Below are 22,014 nucleotides of genomic sequence, written 5' to 3' on the forward strand. Positions count from 1 at the left end.
GTTCGGTTAGATCAAAATCAACCAAACTCAAAGTAGGTGGGAAATGCGATTTATCTTATGTATATACACATTATTAACTACAGTTAATTCTGATTTGGTCCATGAGGTGAAGGACCGGAACGCCGGTTCGATGTTACTATATGAGCCCACGAAGTGCACAGGGCGAGGACGGGAGACGGAGAGAGAAAGAGAGGTGTGGTAGATTTTGGTCATGGCGTCCAGGTTGTTGTGGGCTTCGAGAGCGGCCTCCTACCTGAGGATCTCTGCCTTTCACAGAGGCTTCTCGACAGGTGAATCTCTGATCTACGGAGACGATTCGATCTCTTCGCTAATGTTTTCTTGGTTCATTTGTGCGGAGATTTATCTGTGCATGGTGAGTGTGGGAGATCTTTGTTTTCCTGGTGTTTTGGTAGGCAGATCCGCTTTGATGGATGGTGAATATGGGAGGTTTTGAGATCTGTCGCCTCCAAGCGGAAGATCGGGGTATTATTGATGGGTTGGGTTTTGTGTTCTGTTTGATATTGTCGATGGTTGGATCAGCTAATATATGTGAAAGATTTGAAATCTTTTGGTGATATTAGGGTTTTGGTAAGAGCAATGATATGCGTCTTTAGATCGGTTTTTGTTATTTTCTGATTTTTTTTTTCGTGGATTGAGGGTGATGGTTGATATATGAAGTATGGCAGTTGGTCTATTGTGAGATCGGAGTTGCTACTCCTGAATAATAGTTGGAATGTTCTTCATCAGATGCTTTAGCCTGGTGGACTAATGCAGAGATCAGCAGATCGCTTACTTGGAAACACATTTCTTCATTTTCTTATACCACAAAATATAAATTAACATGCATTTGTTGTAAATACCGGTGAGATCCATGTAGCATAACTTCATTAGTTCAGGGGCTTGGAAACTAGATTTTACTCGGATAATATCAGATCTTTTATGCGAAGGTGTTGTGGACTTCCAGTTGTATCAGCAAGTAGTGACAAATCTCATGAATACCTCCTTCGAGGTGTAGAAAACTGATTATAAATTTAATCATTTTTCATTACAGTTATTAAGGATCTGAAATATGCTGACACACATGAGTGGGTTAAAGTTGATGGCTCTTCTGCAACGATAGGAATAACTGACCATGCTCAGGTAATTTATTTATTTTCCTTTTCTGGATTAGTTCCACCGGCATCATCTGATTATTAATTATCGCAACAATGTGGCAGCTTGTGTCTAAGATATTAATACCTAATTATCTAGATTGTGAATTCAATTAGGAGTACAACAAGCTAACAATCTCTTGTTCATCTCATCAGATAATTTTTCTACCTTCTGTAGAGCTTGTTAGTTTGCATTCATCTCATATTTGTATAGGATTTTTAATGATTATTCTTTCTACAAGTTCTATTTGTTATTTCTTTCCAGGATCACTTAGGTGATGTTGTGTATGTCGAGTTGCCAGAAGTTGGTGCGACTGTGGCACAGGGAAAGAACTTTGGTGCAGTTGAGAGTGTCAAGGCAACGAGTGATGTCAATTCTCCTGTATCTGGAGAAGTGGTTGAAGTCAACAGGGAGTTAGTTGGTTCTCCTGGATTGGTGAGTTTTGGACAACTTGTTCTTTTGCCAGTCACTTACTTTGCCAAAAGAACGTTTTCTCCTAATTTCCACATTATTTTCATTATTTCTCTAAATTATGTACATAAGCTTTAGTTAGCTTTTAATTTTTTTTTTCAAGGCTGTTTTCTTTTGTTTTAGCTTACTTATTAGTATGATTGGAGGATATGCATCCAAAGAATCACCACTATTCAACTAGTGAACATTTAGGATTATGTGAAAGCCTGAAAATGCCAAGAGTGCAGATGTCTAGTTGAAAGTCGTTCAATGCTGTCTTTTATAAAAGAGCTTAGGTTCGTCGGATATCTATGTTGACTTGCATTAAATTACCGGGTCATTGTCTATTGAGGAAGCAATTGGTCAACATAGGTTTTGGAAACAAACAAGGCAGATGACTTATGATCCTACAATCTATACAAGTTTTCATGAAGGTGGTGCTGAGATCTGCTGCAAAAGAGAATAAAATGGCATAATTTCATGATGAAAATTGTCTGAGAAATGTGTAGGTGAAAAAAATACCAGATGGTGCCTTCCCCTTTTCCTTAATATCAGGTAACCAACTCACCAATTTTGGATTATAGACTTTCCATTTGTATTAGGCCAAATTTAGATTGCATTCACCATTTTGAACAAATAATTTCCTGTTTAATATATGTGGTAGGTCCAAATGGAGTCTCAGTCCCTTCCCCATCATCATCACCCCCTTCTTCTTCCCCCTCTCTGTCTTTCAAAATTGTGTCTAGGTAATTTTATGCAAGTAAAGATATATTTCACAGAGATTTGAATCAGTTGATGAGAGTAGCGTAGGTTGGTCTTGTTAAGTAAATGGACTGAACAAAAGGACCTCGTATATTGTTGATCAAGCTATGCAGGATGCTTGCAGAAGTTCCCATCTTATGGTGTGCTTCATCGAATTGATATGAGATTCATACAGAAAAAAATAGAATACTGGGTGATCTAAGCTGGAAATCCGGATGATGTATTGGTTTGTTTGTTGCAGCACTGTGACAAAATTCTTAGACCAACTTTTCATAATGGTATGTATTACAAGGTATAAGGGGTGCACAAATAAATATAGTCATTAAACCAAAAGGCAAAAGGATGTTAAGGTGAAGTTAGAAGCAGTTCTTGTGATACTAAAACAAAAGCCTAAGGCTTTTCCGAAGCTTGTAAATGCAGGATTGTACCCAACTGGGGAGACAAGATGACTGACTTCTATGATGGAGATACTGCAAAATGGATTGAAAAGTTTGGAAGCATCTTAGGTGCTAGCTCTCTGAAATTTCAGCATAAGATGTGAGACCTCGAAGAAACATTCATCTTGATGAATAACTAATTCAGATGCGATGGTAATCATTAAAATTTAAAACCTACTAAAATGTAGGGAACAATTTTTATAGTAGGTTCATTTTTATGTGTAAGAAAATGAAGATCATTATATTTGTTGGTTTTCAATGAAACTGAGATATCTACTTCTTTGGAACCAAACATGGGTGTCATGCGACCGGTCGCTTCCATAGCAGTCTTTAGTTTCTCTGTATGCCAACTGCTTTGTCAGGGGTCTGTAGCCACCATGTTCACCTTGATAACTGCTACTAGAGCAATTTTTTGTCACACTCTCTGCAGTCCCCACTAGTTTATTTTGCATGTCAATTCAGTTTCTATGCTCAGATAACTCACTGGGACTAGACCAAATGATTTCCTACCATCTGTCTTGATGCTATACTATTACCAATACGAGCATCAGCTACAATGCCAGCTTGTGATAGCTGGTCAAAGCTGTTTTTGAGATCTCTTATGTCCAAAGGTTGGTTTGGATCCACAAAACATTTTCTCCAAAATGAAGTAGAGAGAATTTCATAATCTTATTGAAAGTTGGACATGCTCACCGACTATGTGGGTTATATCTCTGTTAGCTAAAAGGTCTGCAAGCAGCCAGAGAGACGATAAGTTCTATTAGGTATACATTTGTCTGGCAGATGCAATACCACAAAGATTGTTTACTGATGATGGATCTGTTACCTATAGAAGCCAACGAGCATGTGACCTTTCTATATGCAGGTCTCGTGCTTACTTTAGTGGATTCTGTTGATGGCTATACTGGATCCAAGGTAGCAGGTAGTTTTGCCGGTAGGACTCTTATAGTTGTCTAACAATATGACACTTCTTTAGAAAAACCTTGCCTGAAGTAAAATTTGAGTGGCCGAAGAAGATATAGTTTTTCATAGTACTTGGTCTTTGTTAATATGCATCCTAATTAATTGATGGCATGTACTTCACTAGACTAAGATTTTTCTTTTCTAAAGGGTTTTTGACGGAAATGTTGAGATGTAACACTATTTGTCTGTTTAACTTAAGGTTAATGGGAGTCCATATGAGAACGGCTGGATTATAAAGGTTAAAATGAGTGACACAGGCGAGTTGAACTCATTGATGGATTCTAATCGATACTCCAAGTTCTGTGAGGAAGAAGATGCCAAGCATTGAAGAAAACCTAGGCTTTCGGTTACTTCACCCATCCATCCATCCATCCAAATCCCTGCAGCATTTGACTTCTTGAATAATCGCTCATCAACTCTTCTATCATTTTACCTTTAAGCTTTGTAAAACATCTTTTTTTTTTTTTTTGTTAATGATTGCGTTCACTTTTTGGTTCAGCTTCATCACCATCTCAAGTGGATTTCTTGTGTAGTGTTTGTTTAAACTCGTTAAGAAGATCGTGCTATGAATGGTCAAATCTTCCTCTTCTATAGATTCTTAAATGTCCTAATAGACACTATTGATAGAAGAAATAGAGTTGATATCCGTCAAACATATATAGAGTTCAAAGAATGATTAAAAAAGAAGCTTAAAACCTATGTACCTTGAAATATCAACAGATCTAATGTTGCTCTATATGGATGTTAATCTTTTACGAGATCATTACTACAATATGGACGCGTGCATCAATTCTTGTTATTTTATGTATAAGAAAACCACCAAATTATTAGGTATTAAACGCTAGCAACGGAAGAAAACCACCAGATTAATCGATAAAAAAAAACCACAAGCAACTTAAAATCATCTTCTTCCAGCACTAAATTCCCCAAAATGCAAAAAAAGATCCTATAGTCAGGTAGGGCAGAAATCCATTTTCCCTGTTAACAATCACATTAGCAGCTGAAAACAAATAGGAAGTTCCCAAAGCTCTGCCCTGCTATCCACCACTGCAGTACCTGACTCTCTTGAGTTCCCAGAGATCTCAGAACATACATAATTAACTTACTCACCATCTGGCACCTGCTCGTGTTGCTGTGCATGAGGTGGCTGCCACAAGTAAACCACCGAATGAGGCTGCTCGACAGCATACACAGTCCCCGCAGCCGCTTGATCTCCTGGCTTCCCCATCACCATTCCAGGGCCTGGCACTTGCGCCGCTGGCACATAGTAATACGGAATTGCGTCACCGGGAGCACCCACAGCAGCTCGTGTAATCCCCAGGCCCTCATCCTTTAACTCATCCCTGGGAACTATATCCACCAAGAAGTCAAATATGTCGGTTCTGGTTATAGCGCCACCTATGTCATTCTTCTGCAGAGTTCTCCTCTTATTCTCTTCAGTATGGATCCATGATCTGAGTGTCAGTTCCAGTATAAACAGTTCGCACGCCTTGGCAAAGACCACAGGGGCCTCGGCTGAGATCATACGGACATCCTCATCGGCCTTCATGATCTTTTTTATCCGGGCGAGCGGTAGGCTGTGATTCTTGAAGTCTGTGATTTGTTCTATCTCCAGCATCTGGTTGGCCCAGAAGGCTTGGAGTTGTTGCAGTTGCTGGTGGTGCAGCTGTTGGACCTGCTGGTAAGCAAGCTGATGCTGGCTGACAATGCTGGCTGGGTTAATAGAATATGCTGAGGTCAGTTGCGTTGGGGGAGGTATGACTCCTGCCACTGCTGGAGCTCCGCTAATTACCGCGGTTGGCTGGTAGGTAGGAGCAGCATATGCTATTTGGGCAGCACCAGAAACAATTCCAATCTCAGGCTGTGTCGACTGTTCCATGACCAGTGTGCTTTTCACAGTTGTGATTACTTCAGTATTGAGCTGAACATAACTGCAGGATTCACAGATAGATATTATTTAGGGAACAAAGGGCTTTTGATCAACTTGTTTACTATGTGATGATTCCCAGCGACAACAACAAGTACTATCATAGAGATAGTACTTATCGAATTAATTCTGTTATTTTCCTAACAATGTATGATGCTGCACAAGTCAGATAAAAATAAAGCTCTAATGCTCTTTATGCAAATTTTAGTGATACGAGCAGCCTATAGATCCTTACCCTCCATTGAATCCTAAATCGACCTTTCTTATTATCCTCCACATCTATGTTGTACAGACAAAACCACACCGGTAAAGGACACCTGAATATGCATTATTTCATGCATGTTCTATCAAAAGTTTCATGCTGGCTTTGCTGCCAAATGCAACTTGCTTTTCCAGAGATTACCCCCCCACCCCCCAAAAAAAAAAGTTCCATTAGTTATAGCAACCATAAGTAGCCAATAAAAGACAGATCTGATAGTATTATCATGTTCGACATAACTTTAGTCACATCCATGAAGAACTAAATTCCAGCCATTCCACAGAAATATAACTTCATGGTGATCAATAACTAAAAAAATCTAGGTCAATCACATTGATCCTCGAAAGCACAGATACCGGCAAATGTAACAGACCAAATATCCAAAAAGGAATAAGAAATAGCATGCAACTACTGCCAAAACTAGACCTCATCTTACAAGATTGCAAGATATCTATCTCAAGAGGACTGTCCAGCAACAGCTTGAATAATGTGAACAAACAAGAAGACCCAAATTGTCTTTGATTCTTTCTAACTTTTACCTCTTATATAACGTTCGAGTGTCATTATTTATCGAAACACCTACTCGGTGCATATAAGCAGTCGCTTAAGAAAAAGTCATGCACTTGTCGAACAAAGGATGAGAATTCCTACTATCCTTGTATGCATTTCTGCTCATTCAGTAAATCCAATCCAAAAACAAATCGAAGTCCATGCATTAACCATTCTTGACAAAATAACAAAGGCAGTAAAAACTAGTATAATTTAGAGACTCCACTCAATTCATAAGTTTGCTACACCAAATCTTGGATGTTGTAGCTGCTTTACAGCATACCTCCATCAACTTCATCTAACTCCAAGCCAATTCCCTAGATTAGGTATCTGAATACATCTTCAATGGAAGAACACAAGGCAAGTTCAGAGCCATATCAATCAAGCCGAGCAGATACTACATCCAAAAGGAACATTCCCTAGCAAAACATTCCATCAAAAGCCCAACCCTCTCCAATAATCCAACAAATTCTCTCAACAAGTACTAGAAATAACTGAAGACCTTCTGAAATTAAGAAAAGGCCATTCATTGCTTAGGAGATAACTCACATCAATTTCTAGGAAATTAGAAAATACTGCATAGTCATGAATCTTCCCTCTAATATCGCTAGATGTGCATATCAACTTTGTAAATCATGATGTTGAAACCAAGGCTCCAAAAAGTGGATCACAAAGTCAAGCAAATCAGTGTTTAGAAGTCTAGTCTTTCATTCAAAAAGAAAAAGAAAAGAAGGGGGGAAAATAATCAGTAACTGAGTAGGCATACAAAAGGAAGCAATCGACTTTGAACGAACCAAAGATGAAACGAACTCGAAGACCGACGAAGTTACTGAGTCGCACCTTATCGAGGCTCGAACGATCCCCCGCACACCTACGATTACAAAGCCACCAAATGAACCCGGATTCCCTGTCTTAGAACCATTTGATCTTGTTCAAAGAATGCCAAGAAAAGCCGAGACACGGAGATCGAACGAAGAGAGGCAGAACGGAAGACGAAGATTGAACAAAGATCATCAAGTTGCCTCCTTTTAATTTACCTGGACGAAGGCGAAGCACAGCTCGGACTGACCCCTTCCGAAACCCTAGAGAGAGAGCGACCGGCGAAAAGAATGAGAGAGGGACGGTCTGGAATGGGGTGCGCAGCCCACGTGTCGACACAGCTGATGGCAATCCCGTTAAATAGAATGACGGTCAGGGGTGGGTCGGTACTCTTATGACGACTTGGTCGTCAACGGCTAGCGACGCACGACATTTCAAAATTCAAACAACAAATGCACAATTTATAACGAGACCCCTAAAAAATAATTAATAAGTAATAAATAAAATAAATAGGTAATTTATCTAAAAAATTATGGACTTTTTTTTTTCCTGAGAATCTTTCATTTTTATGAAGAAATTTGCTATTGACAACCCTGATAAAAATAATAAAAATATTATTTTATTATTTATGATATCTTAATTATCAATCATATCATCATTTTCATCTATGAGAACGTCAACGTCAATCCTCTCGAGGATGAGGAAAAAGAGGAAGAGGATATTTATGTTTATTCGACACAATCGACATCACTTGCTTGTAATTAGGATAAAAAATTTAAAAAAAAATATTATAAATTATAAAAAAGAGATTATCGATAAAAATATTCTTCATAAATTAATATGATATGATAAATGACCAATTATGTCCTTCTAAATTCGGATTTATTTTTATAAATTTTAATAATTTATTTATGAAAAATATTAAACTTGTTTGAAATAAATCGACTCCACTAATGACCTCTTATCTATTTCCTTTGTTATGTTCGTCTCTCTCTTTTCCATTCGCACTTCTCACTTTCTATCATGCATTGTCCACCAATGCTATCTCTCCCTCTCCTATAATATCGTCACCATCTTCACCTTTACCTTATGTCACAATCAATCTAACTTCCAGCCTTGTTTGTTCGTCTTTCTATGTTGTCTCTCGTTAAGCTCGACCCTTCCTCTTAGAGAGTCTAGTGGTTATATCATATCACCCAACTATGAAAAAGCAAACGAAAGAAAACGTTGTTGTTCACCCAAAGGAGGGAAAACAATACATACGTACATAAATACATATATATATATATATATATATATGAGAGTAATTTTTATTAAATAATATTTTTAATTTAAAAATATCTAAATTACTCCCTAAAATTTTTTTGTTTATTATAGTGTTACAGTGTTTTTGGCCTATTATAGATAAAAACCCTTCTTGTTAAATATTATTTCAAAAGAGCTATTTATATTATTTAAGGGTCGTAGTATTACCTTAAGAGGTACACTCGTTTATTATATATGTCGAACGGGAGTCGATTGCATGCCATTATCAAGGTTGACCTTAAAAAGGTCAACTTTCACCTCTCATAGACTGCTATTACCTCTGCTCTTAAGAAATTTAATTTTCATGATCATTTCATTAATTTGGTGTCTACAGATTGATCAATGGTGAGCAATCTGTCTTTTTTTAAGAGGCAATAGGGGTATCCAACAGGGGAACCTCTTTTTTGAGTGTTGATATGTCAAGCACTCTCTGTGTCAGACTACTTTCTTAATAGCATTTCTGAGTCCTCCTTTGAAAAAAAAATAATAATAATAATACAATGCATCACCAAACCTCAGCTGCAAATTTCGCCTGAAATTAAGTCTAGATATGATGAATCTAAATGTATTTACACCTGTGTGCAATCGGTCTGTTTTCTTCAATGTTAATTTGCCATGGTATGTGAACAATAGCTTATACAAACATTGCTTACATTTTCAAAATCATACAGCACCACAAATGGAGCTGCGGTGATTGAAAAACAACTTAAAAATACATTTTCTTCTTGTGATAAAGCACATAATGGAAACTCACATACTCATTATTCTACAGTTATTTGCAATATGGTGGTAAGCCTAGGTTTTCTGTACCTTCGGAGAAGCAAAGATGAGCAAACAACACTGACAGATGAGAAGGCCATGCAAGCGCCGGCCAACCATGGTGGCATCCTTAGCCCTGCGAGGGGAAAGAGGACACCAGCTGCAACAGGTATTGCCACGATGTTGTATGCCATTGCAAAGAAGTAGTTCCAACGTATCCGGGCAAAGGTCTTCCTCGAGAGATCGATAGCCGTAATCACATCCTCAAGGCTGTTTCTCACCAAGACGTAGTCTGCAGCTTCGATAGCGATATCCGTTCCAGCACCAATTGCCATCCCAACATCAGCAGCTGCCAGAGCAGGGGAATCGTTGATGCCATCACCAACCATCGCAACTATGCTTCCATCCTTTTGAAGCGAGCGAATGACATCTGCTTTTCCTGCCGGCATCACTTCAGCTCTCACATCTTCAATTCCAACCTGCACCGAAGGAAAATATTGTGTGTTTGGTTAGCTTTGTCTGCTCTAAGTTGTTTTAACTTTATATAAGCTGGCAAACCCAATTCCAATAATAAACCAGCAAAGACACAATTCAACAAGAGAAAGGGAAAAATCTACATTAAGTTGAGAAAGAAAGAAAATAGATAATATAATATCAATGAGATAAAACACTTGGATGTCAAATCAAACTAAAGGCTCAAATTAGAGTGGCTTATCCATAAATAATGAAAATTCAAGCAAAAAGTATCAAGTAATGTTAAAAATATATATATCTATAAATTTTTTTATCATAATTTTTCCAGCAAAAGAAGGCAGATATGATTCCCATAAATTCCACCAACTGGAAGTTTACCTGGGATTGGCCAATTTAACTGAGATGGCCATGGCATGGTGGTGGTAGAAAACATGAGTTAACTCTTCTTTTAAACTTGGTTTGTTATAAATATTGAAGGTTAATACTTTTTAAAGTGTACTCTGGGTTCATAAATAGTGGTATGGGATGGACTGTTCATGGCAGTCACAGTAATGCAATGGTTATATGCAGGAAATTTCTACTCGATTAGATAAAAGCACTAAAAAACCAACCTCTTTTGCAACTGCTTGGGCAGTCCTCCAATTATCTCCAGTTACCATGACCGGATGGACGCCCAATTTTTTTATGCCTTCTACGACAACTGCTGCTTCTCTTTTCAGGGGATCAGCAATCCCCAGGAGTCCAATGAAGCTACCATCATAAGCCACAAGTATACCTGTTTTAGCATTTACTTCCAAGTCTATCAAGAAATTTTCAGCTTCCATAGGAACAGTAACCCCATTTTCAGCTAATAGAGCCCGATTGCCAACCTATAAATAATATGTTAGCCATCAAAAAACTTCATTCAGGGAGGGGGAGAGAGAGAGAGAGAGAGAGAGAGCAATAACCTATTGACAAACTCACCAGAACTTTCTTCTCAACGATCAAGCACTGCACACCTCTCCCAGGCAAAGCAGAAAACTCAATAGCTTCCAGAAGCCACTCAGACAAGATTTCCTCTCTGCTCTGCTTGGTAGCACCTTCAACTGTAGGAAGCTTATCAAAGAAATTATAATGGTATGCATAATCTAGGATTGCCCTAGCAAGAGGGTGCTCACTGCTAGCCTGAAGTACATCAAAAGAAAGAAAAGTTATAGTTGCTGTGCTGACAAAATGAAATATGCTAACTGTTATGATAAACACAAGTTCTTCAACTCACCTCTGCAGATGCGACTAAAGTAAGAAAATCTGCTAGTTCCATTTCTGTAAAAACTTTTGCTGTTGTAACAGCTGCTTTGCCTTGAGTAAGGGTGCCCGTTTTGTCGAAGATCACATAGTGCACATTCTGTGCTCTCTCCAAAGCATCTCCTCCTTTAATTAAGACACCATGAGAAGCACCGACACCAGTAGCTACCATGACAGCTGTTGGAGTTGCCAGACCAAGGGCACAGGGGCAGGCAATCACCACCACTGATATTGAGAACATGAGTGAAAAAACAAAGCAATTGCTACTTTCCTCAACCCATGAATCAGGATATGCTCCTAGCAATCCACAGAGAAACCTATATAGAATAAATAGAATATTGACCACCAAATTCAGATGTATATAAAGCATACATCGGGCTTAAGTGTGAACTTACCATCCCAAGAACGTTAACAAGGATATGGTGATGACAATGGGAACAAATATACTGGCAACCTGCAATTTGTATAAATAGCTTGTAAGGAAACAAAATATTTGGTGTCTGTCCATCAGAGGTCAAGATAATTCCATTTAGAAGAAAGAATACAATACAGGAACTCAATGGCATACAAAACAGAATCCTCATTAAATCACATAAAGAAGGGAAGATTGCTTGAAAAATATATCTATTGCACACAATACTTGTGGACATTCAAAAAAGTGTAACATAAAGTCTATATCCATCAGAGCTCCATGCTTATTCACTAAGCTGTTTACAGAGAGGACAATGACAATGCATTCATAATACTCTGAAATACCTATAAATGTCTGTGTAACCAGTTTATTTGATTGATGTTTTATGTTAACATGTAGCAGAACATGATATTCATCTACTTTATAAAACTTAACCAAAGTAACTCTGACAAACCAATTTAGTCTTATTTGTTCTTTAAGAAAATCTTCACTTCAACAGAAAAAAAAAAACTAGCAATATACATCAGTACCTTTGGTCATAAAATTCTTAGTTGTTTTGAAGGATTCAGTAAAAGTGACATCAGTTTGTTTTAGTAATATACATCAATCCTGCTGATCCCATTCTCTTCATTGAGATGGATGGTTTTCACCAACTCTTGTGCAAAGAACTTCCTCCAAGAAAAAGTATCCTGTACAAGCTTCCATATATGATTTACTAAACCAATTTAAAGGTAGTCGCAACCCATATTCTAGCTTCTTCATAATATTAATCATATCAAACCAACCCTAACATAAAATGATTTTGCCTCAGATATGGTGGTTGTACTGTTGTTACACATACAATAACAGAACCAAGTCTATAAGCATTGTTATTTTTTCTTGGTTCTTTCCCCCTGACGTAAAATTGTTATTCTTATAAGTGTGATGCTAAAAACAGAACTGTATGTAGGACAACAATCAACTTTCCCAAGAAGAACAAACAGTTCATCTATATTCTAACATCAGTATGACATAAAATCTGTTGACTTACTTCAAGGATGAACTTTCTGTACATGAACTAGCATATATATGTTAGGAATGTGCCCCTTTTTATATTTTTCATTTGATAATTATTCATACAACAGAATGAAGAAATAAATAGTTGTTAATTGCCAGCATGTGCTCCAGAAAAGTTCACCCTACAAATAATAATTACTCTTTGAAACCACAAAATGAAAGCCATGGAAACTGAAAATTAAATATTTGGTGTCAGGCATCCATCAAACTCATCATCATAGAAGATCAGTAAGCTGCTTAAAGGTGACGTTGAAGCCCAAAGGAATATAAAGCGGAAAAATTTTGAAAACCTTAATAAACCAAGAAAAAAGGATTACTAGAGTTACTGACATAATCTGCAAATTTCTGAATTGGAGCCTTAGACATCTGGGCAGTCTCCACCAGAGATATGATTTGACTCAGGACTGTATTAGATCCCACTCTTGTGGCTTGAATATGAAGTGCGCCATTTAAGTTCATTGTACCTCCAACAACTGCAGAAGACACTTCCTTCGGGATCGGTTCCGATTCACCAGTCACCATACTTTCATCAACATGGCTTGCACCCCAAGTTACAATGCCATCAGACGGAATCTTTGAACCAGGAAGAACTTTCAAGATATCACCAGGTTGAATTAACAGTGCATCTATCTCTCTCTCCCCTATGTATCTTCCTTCTGCAATGCAAAAATGTAGAGAGGTATTCAGTTATTTAAAAGAAAAGGATTATGTCAAAGGCAAGCACATTGAAACATGGACATCAAAGTATGTCATTGCAAAAATTTAATAGATAGGCAAGAAAGTGTCACATTAGACAGAAATAAATGCAGATAAAGGACATGACTGAATCACTCCTTGAATATGATACTTCTGCATATGTCAAGATACCCTGAGATAGTATACCTTCATCTTTGACCAGTAACAGAGCCGTTGCAGGAGCAAGTTCTACCAGCTTCTTGATAGCATCTGATGTTTTACCCTTCGCAACCACTTCCAAGTACTTCCCAAGTAAGACAAATGTTATAATCATAGCACTTGTCTCAAAATATATTGGAGGCCGAAATCCAGTAAATGCACCATAAAACAGTGCACCGACTGAATAGAAATAAGAAGCAGAAGTCCCAAGTACAACCAGAACGTCCATGTTTGTAGACCAATGCCTCAGTGCTTTATAAGCTGCTACATAGAATCTTTTACCAATAACAAACTGAACAATGCTCACTAGTATCCACTTCAGTAAATCCCGCAACAAAAAGGGTCCACAGTGTATCAGCAAGAAAGAATTGAGAAAGCCTATACGAGGACAAACCATCCGTATGAAGAAGACAGGAATCTGTAGTGTAAATCAACATGAAAAATTAGTAACTTAGTATAAAATATTGCACCATGAATTTGTTGAAGAATTGGGCAGCGCGGAGAAAAGAAACACGTATGAAAGCCTCACATAAGAGCAACAAAGTGAAACTACTTTGACAGCATTAATGATTGAACTCACGCTGAGTATGAGACTGGAGAGGAAAAGCCGGAGCATCTTTGATGCTTCTTCTACATGATTGGAAGTGGCTAGTGTATAAGGGCTCTGGACAGATGCCTTTAACTTACCATTACTTCCTTTCTCGATAGCATCAACTATAGATCTCAAACCAATAGCTTCTGGATCAAAGATGACTTCCACTTCTGAAAGACTAATATTTGCCTCAAACTGCTTCACCCCTTTCAGGTTCCTCAATATTCCTTGTATAACATGTACATCTGATATACTCGAGAATCCAGCTACAGTCAACAAAACTTTATCTTGTTCATTGCTTTGCAAAAAGGCTGCATCAAAGCCTGCATCCTCAATTGCATGAACAATTTCATCTTTTGTAATTACTGATGGATCATATTCAACTTCCCCTAATGAGGTTGCCAAAGCAACAACCGCCCTTTTCACACCAGGGAGTTTACTCAAGATGCCTTCAATAGAGTTTACACAGGCCGAACAAGTCATGCCTCCTATCGTAAACTGCCCAGACAAGGTCTTCTGAGACCTCATCTGACTATTGCTAGAGTCTGGCAGGACCTCTGCCTCAAATCCTGCATCTTCAATAGCATCTATTATGTCTACATCCTACACAGGGAATAACAACCTCAAGTAAGTGATGGTGTGAGCCAAAAACAGTTGCATCAGATAGCTACAATTGTAGTAACAACTTGGGTTTAATAACTCTAGACAAGACAATACATATTGAATGGAGGATGCATGATAATTTCCAAAGAGAAAATATAATGCACTCTTTCATAAGAGAAACAAGCAAATAAACTATCTACAAATAAATTGACCCCCTTTTTTATAAAAACAGTAAATTTACAAGATACCACTCAAGTAGTTAACCTAAAAAAGAATTAAAAGATAAATAAAGCATGACACTGGTTATGCAAATCTGGAATTAAGTTACTTTTGAGTTTTGAGGACAAGATGTAAATTAGACAATAAAATTACATAGGTTAATTATTTTTACCAATTGAAAAAAGACTAGTTAGGTGGCTCACTGATATTTGAAAATAGAATATCTAATTAATTTTCTTGGAAGCCAAAATTCTCGTAGACAAAAAAAGATATGCTAATTTCACATAAGCTTTTTGATAAATTAGGTTGGTGGTGATCTCACTAATATTTCATTCAAGTCCAACATCTATCTGCAAGGAGAAATGCCACTATCAAATGATAGTGGCTGTTGATGAGAATATTCAGTAACTTAACTCTAATAATGAGAATATTATTCCTTCTGATTGTTGCTAGTGCACTCAAGTTACATGTATGCACTATTGTTAAGGATTTCAAATATCAACATGCACAAATGTCAAGTATCAAGGAAACTAATATGCAAACTTCACAGATATGTGGGACAGATACAGAGAAGTCCTCCTTGGAAAGGATAAATGATGCACCAAAGAGTACAGGAAGAGATGGAATATGTCAAGTATAATGAAATCGATCAACATTATCAGACATTAATGTATAGTAAAACAAAAACAAGCTTTCCCCCATAAACCATCTTAATAGGATGTCCTAGACTGGCCCATGGCTGATGTGGTGGAGCAAGTCCAACCAACATTCAAAAACTTCTGCAGGATACCTAAGCCATGGGAAAATGACTAAAAGAAATAACGCCTGCATCCATATGGTATCGGACACCAGAAAAATAATGATCATGAAACTTCAAGGCTCTGGCTTGTTGCACAAACATTCAAAAAATCACCCTTAGACACTGCCAGTAATTCACGGGAAAGGAAAGAATTCCCATAAATATCATTATAATCATAATTCCAACTCAGCAAATTTCGATTTACCACGGTTTTCGTTTTAGAACCTATGCGTGCAGTAAATATAACACTAATATGTAGAACAATCCGCATGATTTAAGTCGGCAACTACAATCACACTTCTGAATCCAGAGAAACCCTGATAGTACAAGGAAAAAAGGAAAAACATCCAAAGCCCACAGGAAGAAAACAAAAAACAAAATTTTGATTTGAGGGAAAAGCAAAACAGAAAGTGCCACGAAAGAGAACAAGACTGGAAATACCTGAGTATGATTTAAGAAGGAACCCAAGTCATACATGTTATCAGAAAAGATTCAAAGCAAACAATTTAATTGCAACTCAATGAAGCTTTTTTTCTTTTAATTTGAAGTTAGAACCATAACCAAACAAATTAAATGGAACTTTGGCACAGAATAAATTGCCCATGTACACGATTCCAATGATCACCATAGTTAGCGACATCAATTCAAGTTTTAACAAAACGCAAGCAATCATGTTTCTGAAGAGCCCAAAAATCCAAGGACGGATAGGTAAACTTCAAGGTATCCTAACATAAACCAGAGTAAACCCCATAGCTAAAATTGCAATACGACGCATCTGCAATCGAAACTGATCAACCACCACTTCGTCGTTTCTGATACGATACGATTCAAGGAAGAACAAATCCAACGACTAAAACAAAAAAAATCCACGAATCAAAGCTCGAGAAGAAAAAGGGAGGAAAAGATCGGACCTCGACGAGATTGGGATCGAAGACGACGTGGGCCTTGTTCTGCAGAAGAGAGACGGAGGCCCGGGCGACGCCGGGAAGTGCGGAGATCGCGCCCTCCACGGCCCCGGTGCAAGCCGAGCAAGTCATCCCGGTGACCCTGACTTGGATTCGCCTCACCCCCTTGTCCGCCTCCTCCCTCCCGGTCCACTCCGGCGGCGCCGCCGCCTCCTCCTCGTCGTAGGAGTCGAGCAGCCGGACGTCCTCGAGGTCGCCGTCATCCCCCCTAGCCGAGATCCCCCGTGGGCCGGCGGCCGAGCTCAATTGGATGTCTCTCAGGTTCGGAGCCATCCAACAACTCGGACTGTCTGAGGGAACGAAAGAGCGGAGAAGAACGGATTAAAAAGAGGGAGAAAAAAAAGAAGACATTAAATCCCATTAAAATTAAGAAACAAAACGGGACGGAATTGCAACAACCCAAAGTTGTTGCCGGGCACTTAAAATGTCCTTTTTGCCCCCTCTGTGCCCCCATTCAAAGACCACGTCATTTTTCTCTCTTTTTTATTATTATAATTTATAATATAATTACCACAATTTTTATTTTAATTGATGGTTTCGGTGACCCCTTCCCAAATTTTATTTCCTTGAAATTATCCAAAAAATAATTAAAAATTATTAACACTCGAAATCGATTTTGCTCGTACATTTTTCTCTATTTTTGACGTGTATTTATTTTTTATTAATCGTTATAACAAAAAAAAAAGGTACGTCGTTGGGTCGTACACCGAATTAATTAAGAGTAATATTCTTTTATTTTCTGGAGCATACTTTTCATGCGGTCGGAGGAAACCGCGCACGCCACGGAATAAGTCACGACGATGGATCCAATTTTGACCCGTCGCCGTCTCCGACGCCGGCTTCGTCTATACATCCCCAGTCAGACGCAAATGAGTCGCCCATCTCTTCTTTATTTCCCATTTTTATTTTTACTAATCGAATTAATAATAATCTTGTCACTCTAAAATCATCCATGTTTTTCTGTACAATAAAATGTAAAAAAGAGAAATGCTCTGTTCTTCCTTGTTTGACTTCGATCAGGAACTAAAAGCTTCCTCAGGGAGAGAAATGTAAGACAAGTTTGACCATAAAGTTGACTTTTTGCGGGCAATTTCTCAGGTGGCTGAAGCGCCAAGCTTTACCGAGCACAAGACTTTGGAACGCTGTTTCAGATTAGCTAATCGATGACTCCTTTTCCACCACCGCCTGACCGATCCATTCGGGTTATCATCTTTATCAGTTCATTACATCGATCTGAATCCGTGCTTTGCTTTCTGATAGTGAACTCCTCCTTGGATTAGGTGAGCGATCTCCACTTCGCTTACCTACCTACTACTCCCGCAGCCTTCAGGAGAACTCGACAGGCTCGCCCGACCTGCTGCTTCTTGTTCTTCTTGCTTGGTTCCAACGCCTCCAACCAAATCACGAGAGGTGTGTCTGGGGATCAGCAGAACTGCGAGGTCAAAAGAGTCTAAGAAATTGAGGATTAGTTTTCTTTTTAGAGTTCTTGAGACTTGGTTGCAGTCCTGATTGCCAGAACAGAGGCATTTGAAAATGGGGAGAGAGAGAGATGAACATAATCCATGTTAATTCCTTGGTTAGATCTGGCTGTCATCCTTGCTCAAAACCACCAAGGGAAAAGCTCAATCCAGTGGGTGGCTCAGAGTGGACGAGGTGTAGGATTCTGTGCTTTTGTCATAGATTATATATTTCTCTCACTTCCTCTTCCATCCGACAAGAAGATGGCTAATCCTACTATACGAAGCAACCATAGAATATAGTGATCAGCTGTTTGACTGCACAGAGAGGGGTTGAAAAGACTTCTTTGTCAGGTAAAAGAGAAGTGTTTTCTTTACAGACAGTTCCTTTGATGTTCATGTGCTGTGCTCAAAAACAAAATTGCCTTGAAATGTTTTATATAGATAGGATTTATACTCTTTCCTCACCATAAAAGAAAAAAGTTTGGAGAGAAAAATGTTGCATGCAAGTATGAATTCCCAAAGAAATCATAGCAAGCAACTATGTTGGGTGGGTTGAGGGCAAGATGGGAACAAAGAGACAAGTCCATGAAGTCTTCTTTCCAGACCTTTGAACAGTAACAGCAGTACAAGTCTGTACTAACTGCAAGCTCTGCTATGTACTGCAAGTGAACTCAGACTACTCCATTGAGCCACATAAATGGGGGAAGATGCTGAGCTCTGGATATGGAAACAACAGATGGCAGAGGAAGATGAAGCAGTGGTAGGGGCCCCAAGAAAGCTTCCCCATTGGTGTGTTTGGTTTGTCTTAGGACTTTTAATTGTTGTTGAGGAAGCCATTAGTTGTTTGATTAATGATATATGGTTTTGTTTCTTGTATTTATTGTTGAGTGCAGTCATCATGCAAGATTTAGTCAACTTGATCTGGTCACCAAAATAGATCTGCTTCTAAAATAAGATGCTCTTCCCAGTCACCTCACCTTGTTCATCTCCAGTGTTGAAGGCCAGTTCAAATATTCTTGGGCCACTAAATACTACAGTTTTTTTTTTTCTCCTCACACATATGTTTACATAAAATGCAAATACATCTTTGTAATTTTTTAATATGCAAATATATTCATCAAAACACCATTCTGCTGCAGTGGATCTCTTTGATTGAGAAAACAACTTTTTGGAGAACAAATATGTTGTTTATGTTTCCTACATATATGCCCACTCAAGTATGACTATCTATCAGAAGGTAATGACAAGGGTCTATCCACAATAAACTATAGCCATGAAGAATAAAAAAGATATGAAGGGTATATTTATAAAATTATACTTTCATATATGATGTCTTCTAATGGACAAAAGAATAATTGAATGGCTAGACTGGGGAATAAGGTTGTTCAGCAACATATATATATTTATCTTTGATTACTCTTATTAGGGTATCCAGAGGATGTTTTATATTAAGTATAAATAATAATTAATATTCGACACTTGAGTAAATTTACCAGTAAATTTATTTATTAAAAATAATAATTTTGAAGAACATAAGATCTCATACGTCAATGCAAAATATTTTTTCTTCGTAAACTAATGGTTAATTGTCTTACGTTATCGTCATTCAAGAATCTTATAGATGATATTTTAAATTAAGTATATAAATATTTTTTTATCTCAGATGGCGTATAGTCAATTTAATAATAATTTTAACTTATATTATAAAATATATATATCAAAGTACGGATCGTCTAAACCGATGATAAAAGAAAAGAACAGAAGTAGAAAAAGTCAAAAGTTAATGCCTATGATCTATTTAAAATAAACTAATACGAGGAAGGACTAAAGAAATGATTAAGACCACATGTTTCTACCAATAATATGAAGGGTATATTGGTAATATTAATATTTTAATTAAAAAATATTTTTAGGACATATAGGTAGAAACCCAAATTAAAAAGAAAAATTATCTATTTCATTAAGTATCCCAAATTATTTTCCTTCCACTATCTCTTAAGCCTAGATAATCAAAATAAAAGTAAAAGGTCTTTAATACAAGTAATCAAATGTGTTAATCTGATTGGGACTATGTGACCATCAAAAGAAAAAGGAAAAAGCTGTTTTATCCATTTCAACAAACAAGTGTATGATTCTAAGCTCAGCAAATATGTTGAGGACAAAAGTAATAAGAATTTAGAGCTGATATGACATCCCATGAGGAACATCACACACTGCCAAAAGGATGCCAGATATATATATTAACATCATGAACAGCAAACCTAATGGAACTCTTAATAATAAGATTCAATTGAGACAAGAGAAATCTCCTTCATCTGCATATACTTCTTAGAACTTAGCTTAGAAATCGAATCATAGCATGTTCTTTCTCGATGGTTTGTCATCAGGTTGAGGATATAATGTCTTTATTCAATCATGCAATATGGTATTCTTGATGACTATCTACATCTTTTCCACTAGTGCTTGGAGGACAGTAGGCTTATTGGAGGGCTTTGCTATGCATGGAGGAAAAAGATAGACCTTTTCTCATCAGAACACAATGCTGTGGATTCATCAGCCATCACCATGGGCAGCTTTAGAGCAAGAACACATGCAAACAGCTACTGCAGCTGCCTTCGTGTTGCTTTGTTGGAGCGGAGTGGGGTGAGAGGACCACTAAAACTCCATGGTGGAAGGGAAGAAAAGCTAACCAGTCTGAAGCAGAAACTTACTAGCTTTAAAGTACTGTATGTGCTAAGCCCATTATAGCCATGGAAATGCTTGCTGTGCTCTCAAATTCTCGGTATAATCATTAAAACAAAGACTTGATCGATCCCTACACGTCTCCAACTCACTCACTCACCTCTCTTTCTTGATTGAGATGTAAAGATCTGTTGGAAGCAGCACTGCTGTTGATCCCATTCTAGTGAGGGCTGTGCTCTCTGGTGGCAGATGAATTAGGATAACAAGATCTTGCTTTCACAGATATGGGATGACAAAGTGCATTCATTGGTGACAGTTCTCCACAATCTTCTTTTGGGGGAAAGAGCCATTTGAATGGGTGCATGGTGATCATTTGAGGATTGAAGGAACAACATGAAGAGAAAGGGACAAAGATTGGGAGTGGACACACTGCAATGGAGCAATTGGGAGAAATACTTCAGCTTGATCTTACTAAAAGAAAAGCAAACTTTCTTTGTGGCACTTTGAGATTTGATTAAAACAGGTTGGAGAGGCCTTACTCGACTCCCACTGAAAGAACATGAATGCTTTGTCATATGCTTTCCACCTTGTGATGGTATTGATGTGGTGGTGCCTATAATGGAGCTTTATGGTGTTGACATGGCACCCATGTAGTGATGTAGACGATACTGTATCTCCAATAATTGACCTACATTATCTCAAACAAAGGTCTTCTTCCATTAAAAGAAATAGTATGAGGTGTAACTCAACTTATCCATGCATTAAATCACTTAGGTTATGGGGGTTGAAAGAGGTTGAAAAACATGTATATGAATTTTTAAATAATAATATCTAGGTGAATTTTTCATAAAAAAAAATATTTTTATGATTTTTTTCTATAAACACTTTTATTTTTAAAATTCTTAAACAATACTTTTTCCCCCTAATACTTAGAATATCATTTTCTCTCTTTTTTCTACCATTTAACATATATATATATATAATTTAAAAAATCTTAATATTGAGATATTTTCATAGTACATCTATTGTTGTATAAAAATCTTATTTTATCCTGCTTAATCTATCATTGTCTTTTTCCTCACTTGCAATTGATAACGGGGGGCTCACCTCCTTTCTTCGTTAGACCCATTATTACCTCCTCCCTTGCCTTATGATTGATAATGGTGGGAGCTTGCCACCTTGCATCGCCCCT

The 22,014-nt window shown here is 37.7% G+C and overlaps 3 protein-coding genes and 1 long non-coding RNA gene across 11 annotated transcripts; 2 read left to right on the forward strand and 2 right to left on the reverse strand.

Moving 5' to 3' along the window:
* The first annotated feature begins 130 nt into the window (after positions 1-130).
* Positions 131-4,268, forward strand: LOC135674690 (glycine cleavage system H protein 2, mitochondrial-like). The gene is made up of 4 exons (XM_065184779.1): positions 131-290; positions 1,052-1,140; positions 1,417-1,587; positions 3,964-4,268. The coding sequence occupies exons 1-4, from the start codon at positions 212-214 to the stop codon at positions 4,090-4,092; spliced, it is 468 nt and encodes a 155-aa protein (XP_065040851.1). The 5' UTR covers positions 131-211; the 3' UTR covers positions 4,093-4,268.
* A 346-nt stretch (positions 4,269-4,614) lies between these two features.
* LOC135674688 (nuclear transcription factor Y subunit C-4-like) lies at positions 4,615-7,669 on the reverse strand. 6 transcript variants are annotated; one of them, XM_065184777.1, is made up of 3 exons: positions 7,537-7,669; positions 7,294-7,406; positions 4,615-5,695 (listed from the first exon to the last, which is right to left on the reverse strand). In XM_065184777.1, the coding sequence occupies exon 3, from the start codon at positions 5,641-5,643 to the stop codon at positions 4,867-4,869; it is 777 nt and encodes a 258-aa protein (XP_065040849.1). In that variant the 5' UTR covers positions 5,644-5,695; positions 7,294-7,406; positions 7,537-7,669; the 3' UTR covers positions 4,615-4,866. The 6 variants fall into 6 exon arrangements, with proteins under 6 accessions (XP_065040849.1, XP_065040845.1, XP_065040847.1 ...); XM_065184773.1 differs by having other exon boundaries at positions 7,340-7,406; positions 7,537-7,663; XM_065184775.1 differs by having other exon boundaries at positions 7,340-7,370; positions 7,537-7,657.
* Positions 7,670-9,149: 1,480 nt separating this feature from the next.
* On the reverse strand, positions 9,150-17,008 carry LOC135674691 (cation-transporting ATPase HMA5-like). Its single transcript, XM_065184780.1, has 9 exons — positions 16,627-17,008; positions 14,083-14,697; positions 13,491-13,920; positions 12,939-13,264; positions 11,536-11,594; positions 11,115-11,457; positions 10,820-11,020; positions 10,468-10,725; positions 9,150-9,861 (listed from the first exon to the last, which is right to left on the reverse strand). The coding sequence occupies exons 1-9, from the start codon at positions 16,951-16,953 to the stop codon at positions 9,385-9,387; spliced, it is 3,036 nt and encodes a 1,011-aa protein (XP_065040852.1). The 5' UTR covers positions 16,954-17,008; the 3' UTR covers positions 9,150-9,384.
* Positions 17,009-18,177: 1,169 nt separating this feature from the next.
* LOC135674694 (uncharacterized) lies at positions 18,178-20,954 on the forward strand. 3 transcript variants are annotated; one of them, XR_010513675.1, is made up of 2 exons: positions 18,178-19,140; positions 20,601-20,954. It is a non-coding gene; the product is annotated as an uncharacterized LOC135674694 (long non-coding RNA). The 3 variants fall into 3 exon arrangements; XR_010513676.1 differs by having other exon boundaries at positions 18,178-18,929; XR_010513677.1 differs by lacking the exon at positions 20,601-20,954 and having other exon boundaries at positions 18,178-18,929; positions 19,034-19,278.
* Positions 20,955-22,014: the final 1,060 nt, after the last annotated feature.

The sequence above is a fragment of the Musa acuminata genome, chromosome BXJ1-5 (assembly GCF_036884655.1).
Source record: "Musa acuminata AAA Group cultivar baxijiao chromosome BXJ1-5, Cavendish_Baxijiao_AAA, whole genome shotgun sequence".
Taxonomy (NCBI): Eukaryota; Viridiplantae; Streptophyta; class Magnoliopsida; order Zingiberales; family Musaceae; genus Musa; species Musa acuminata.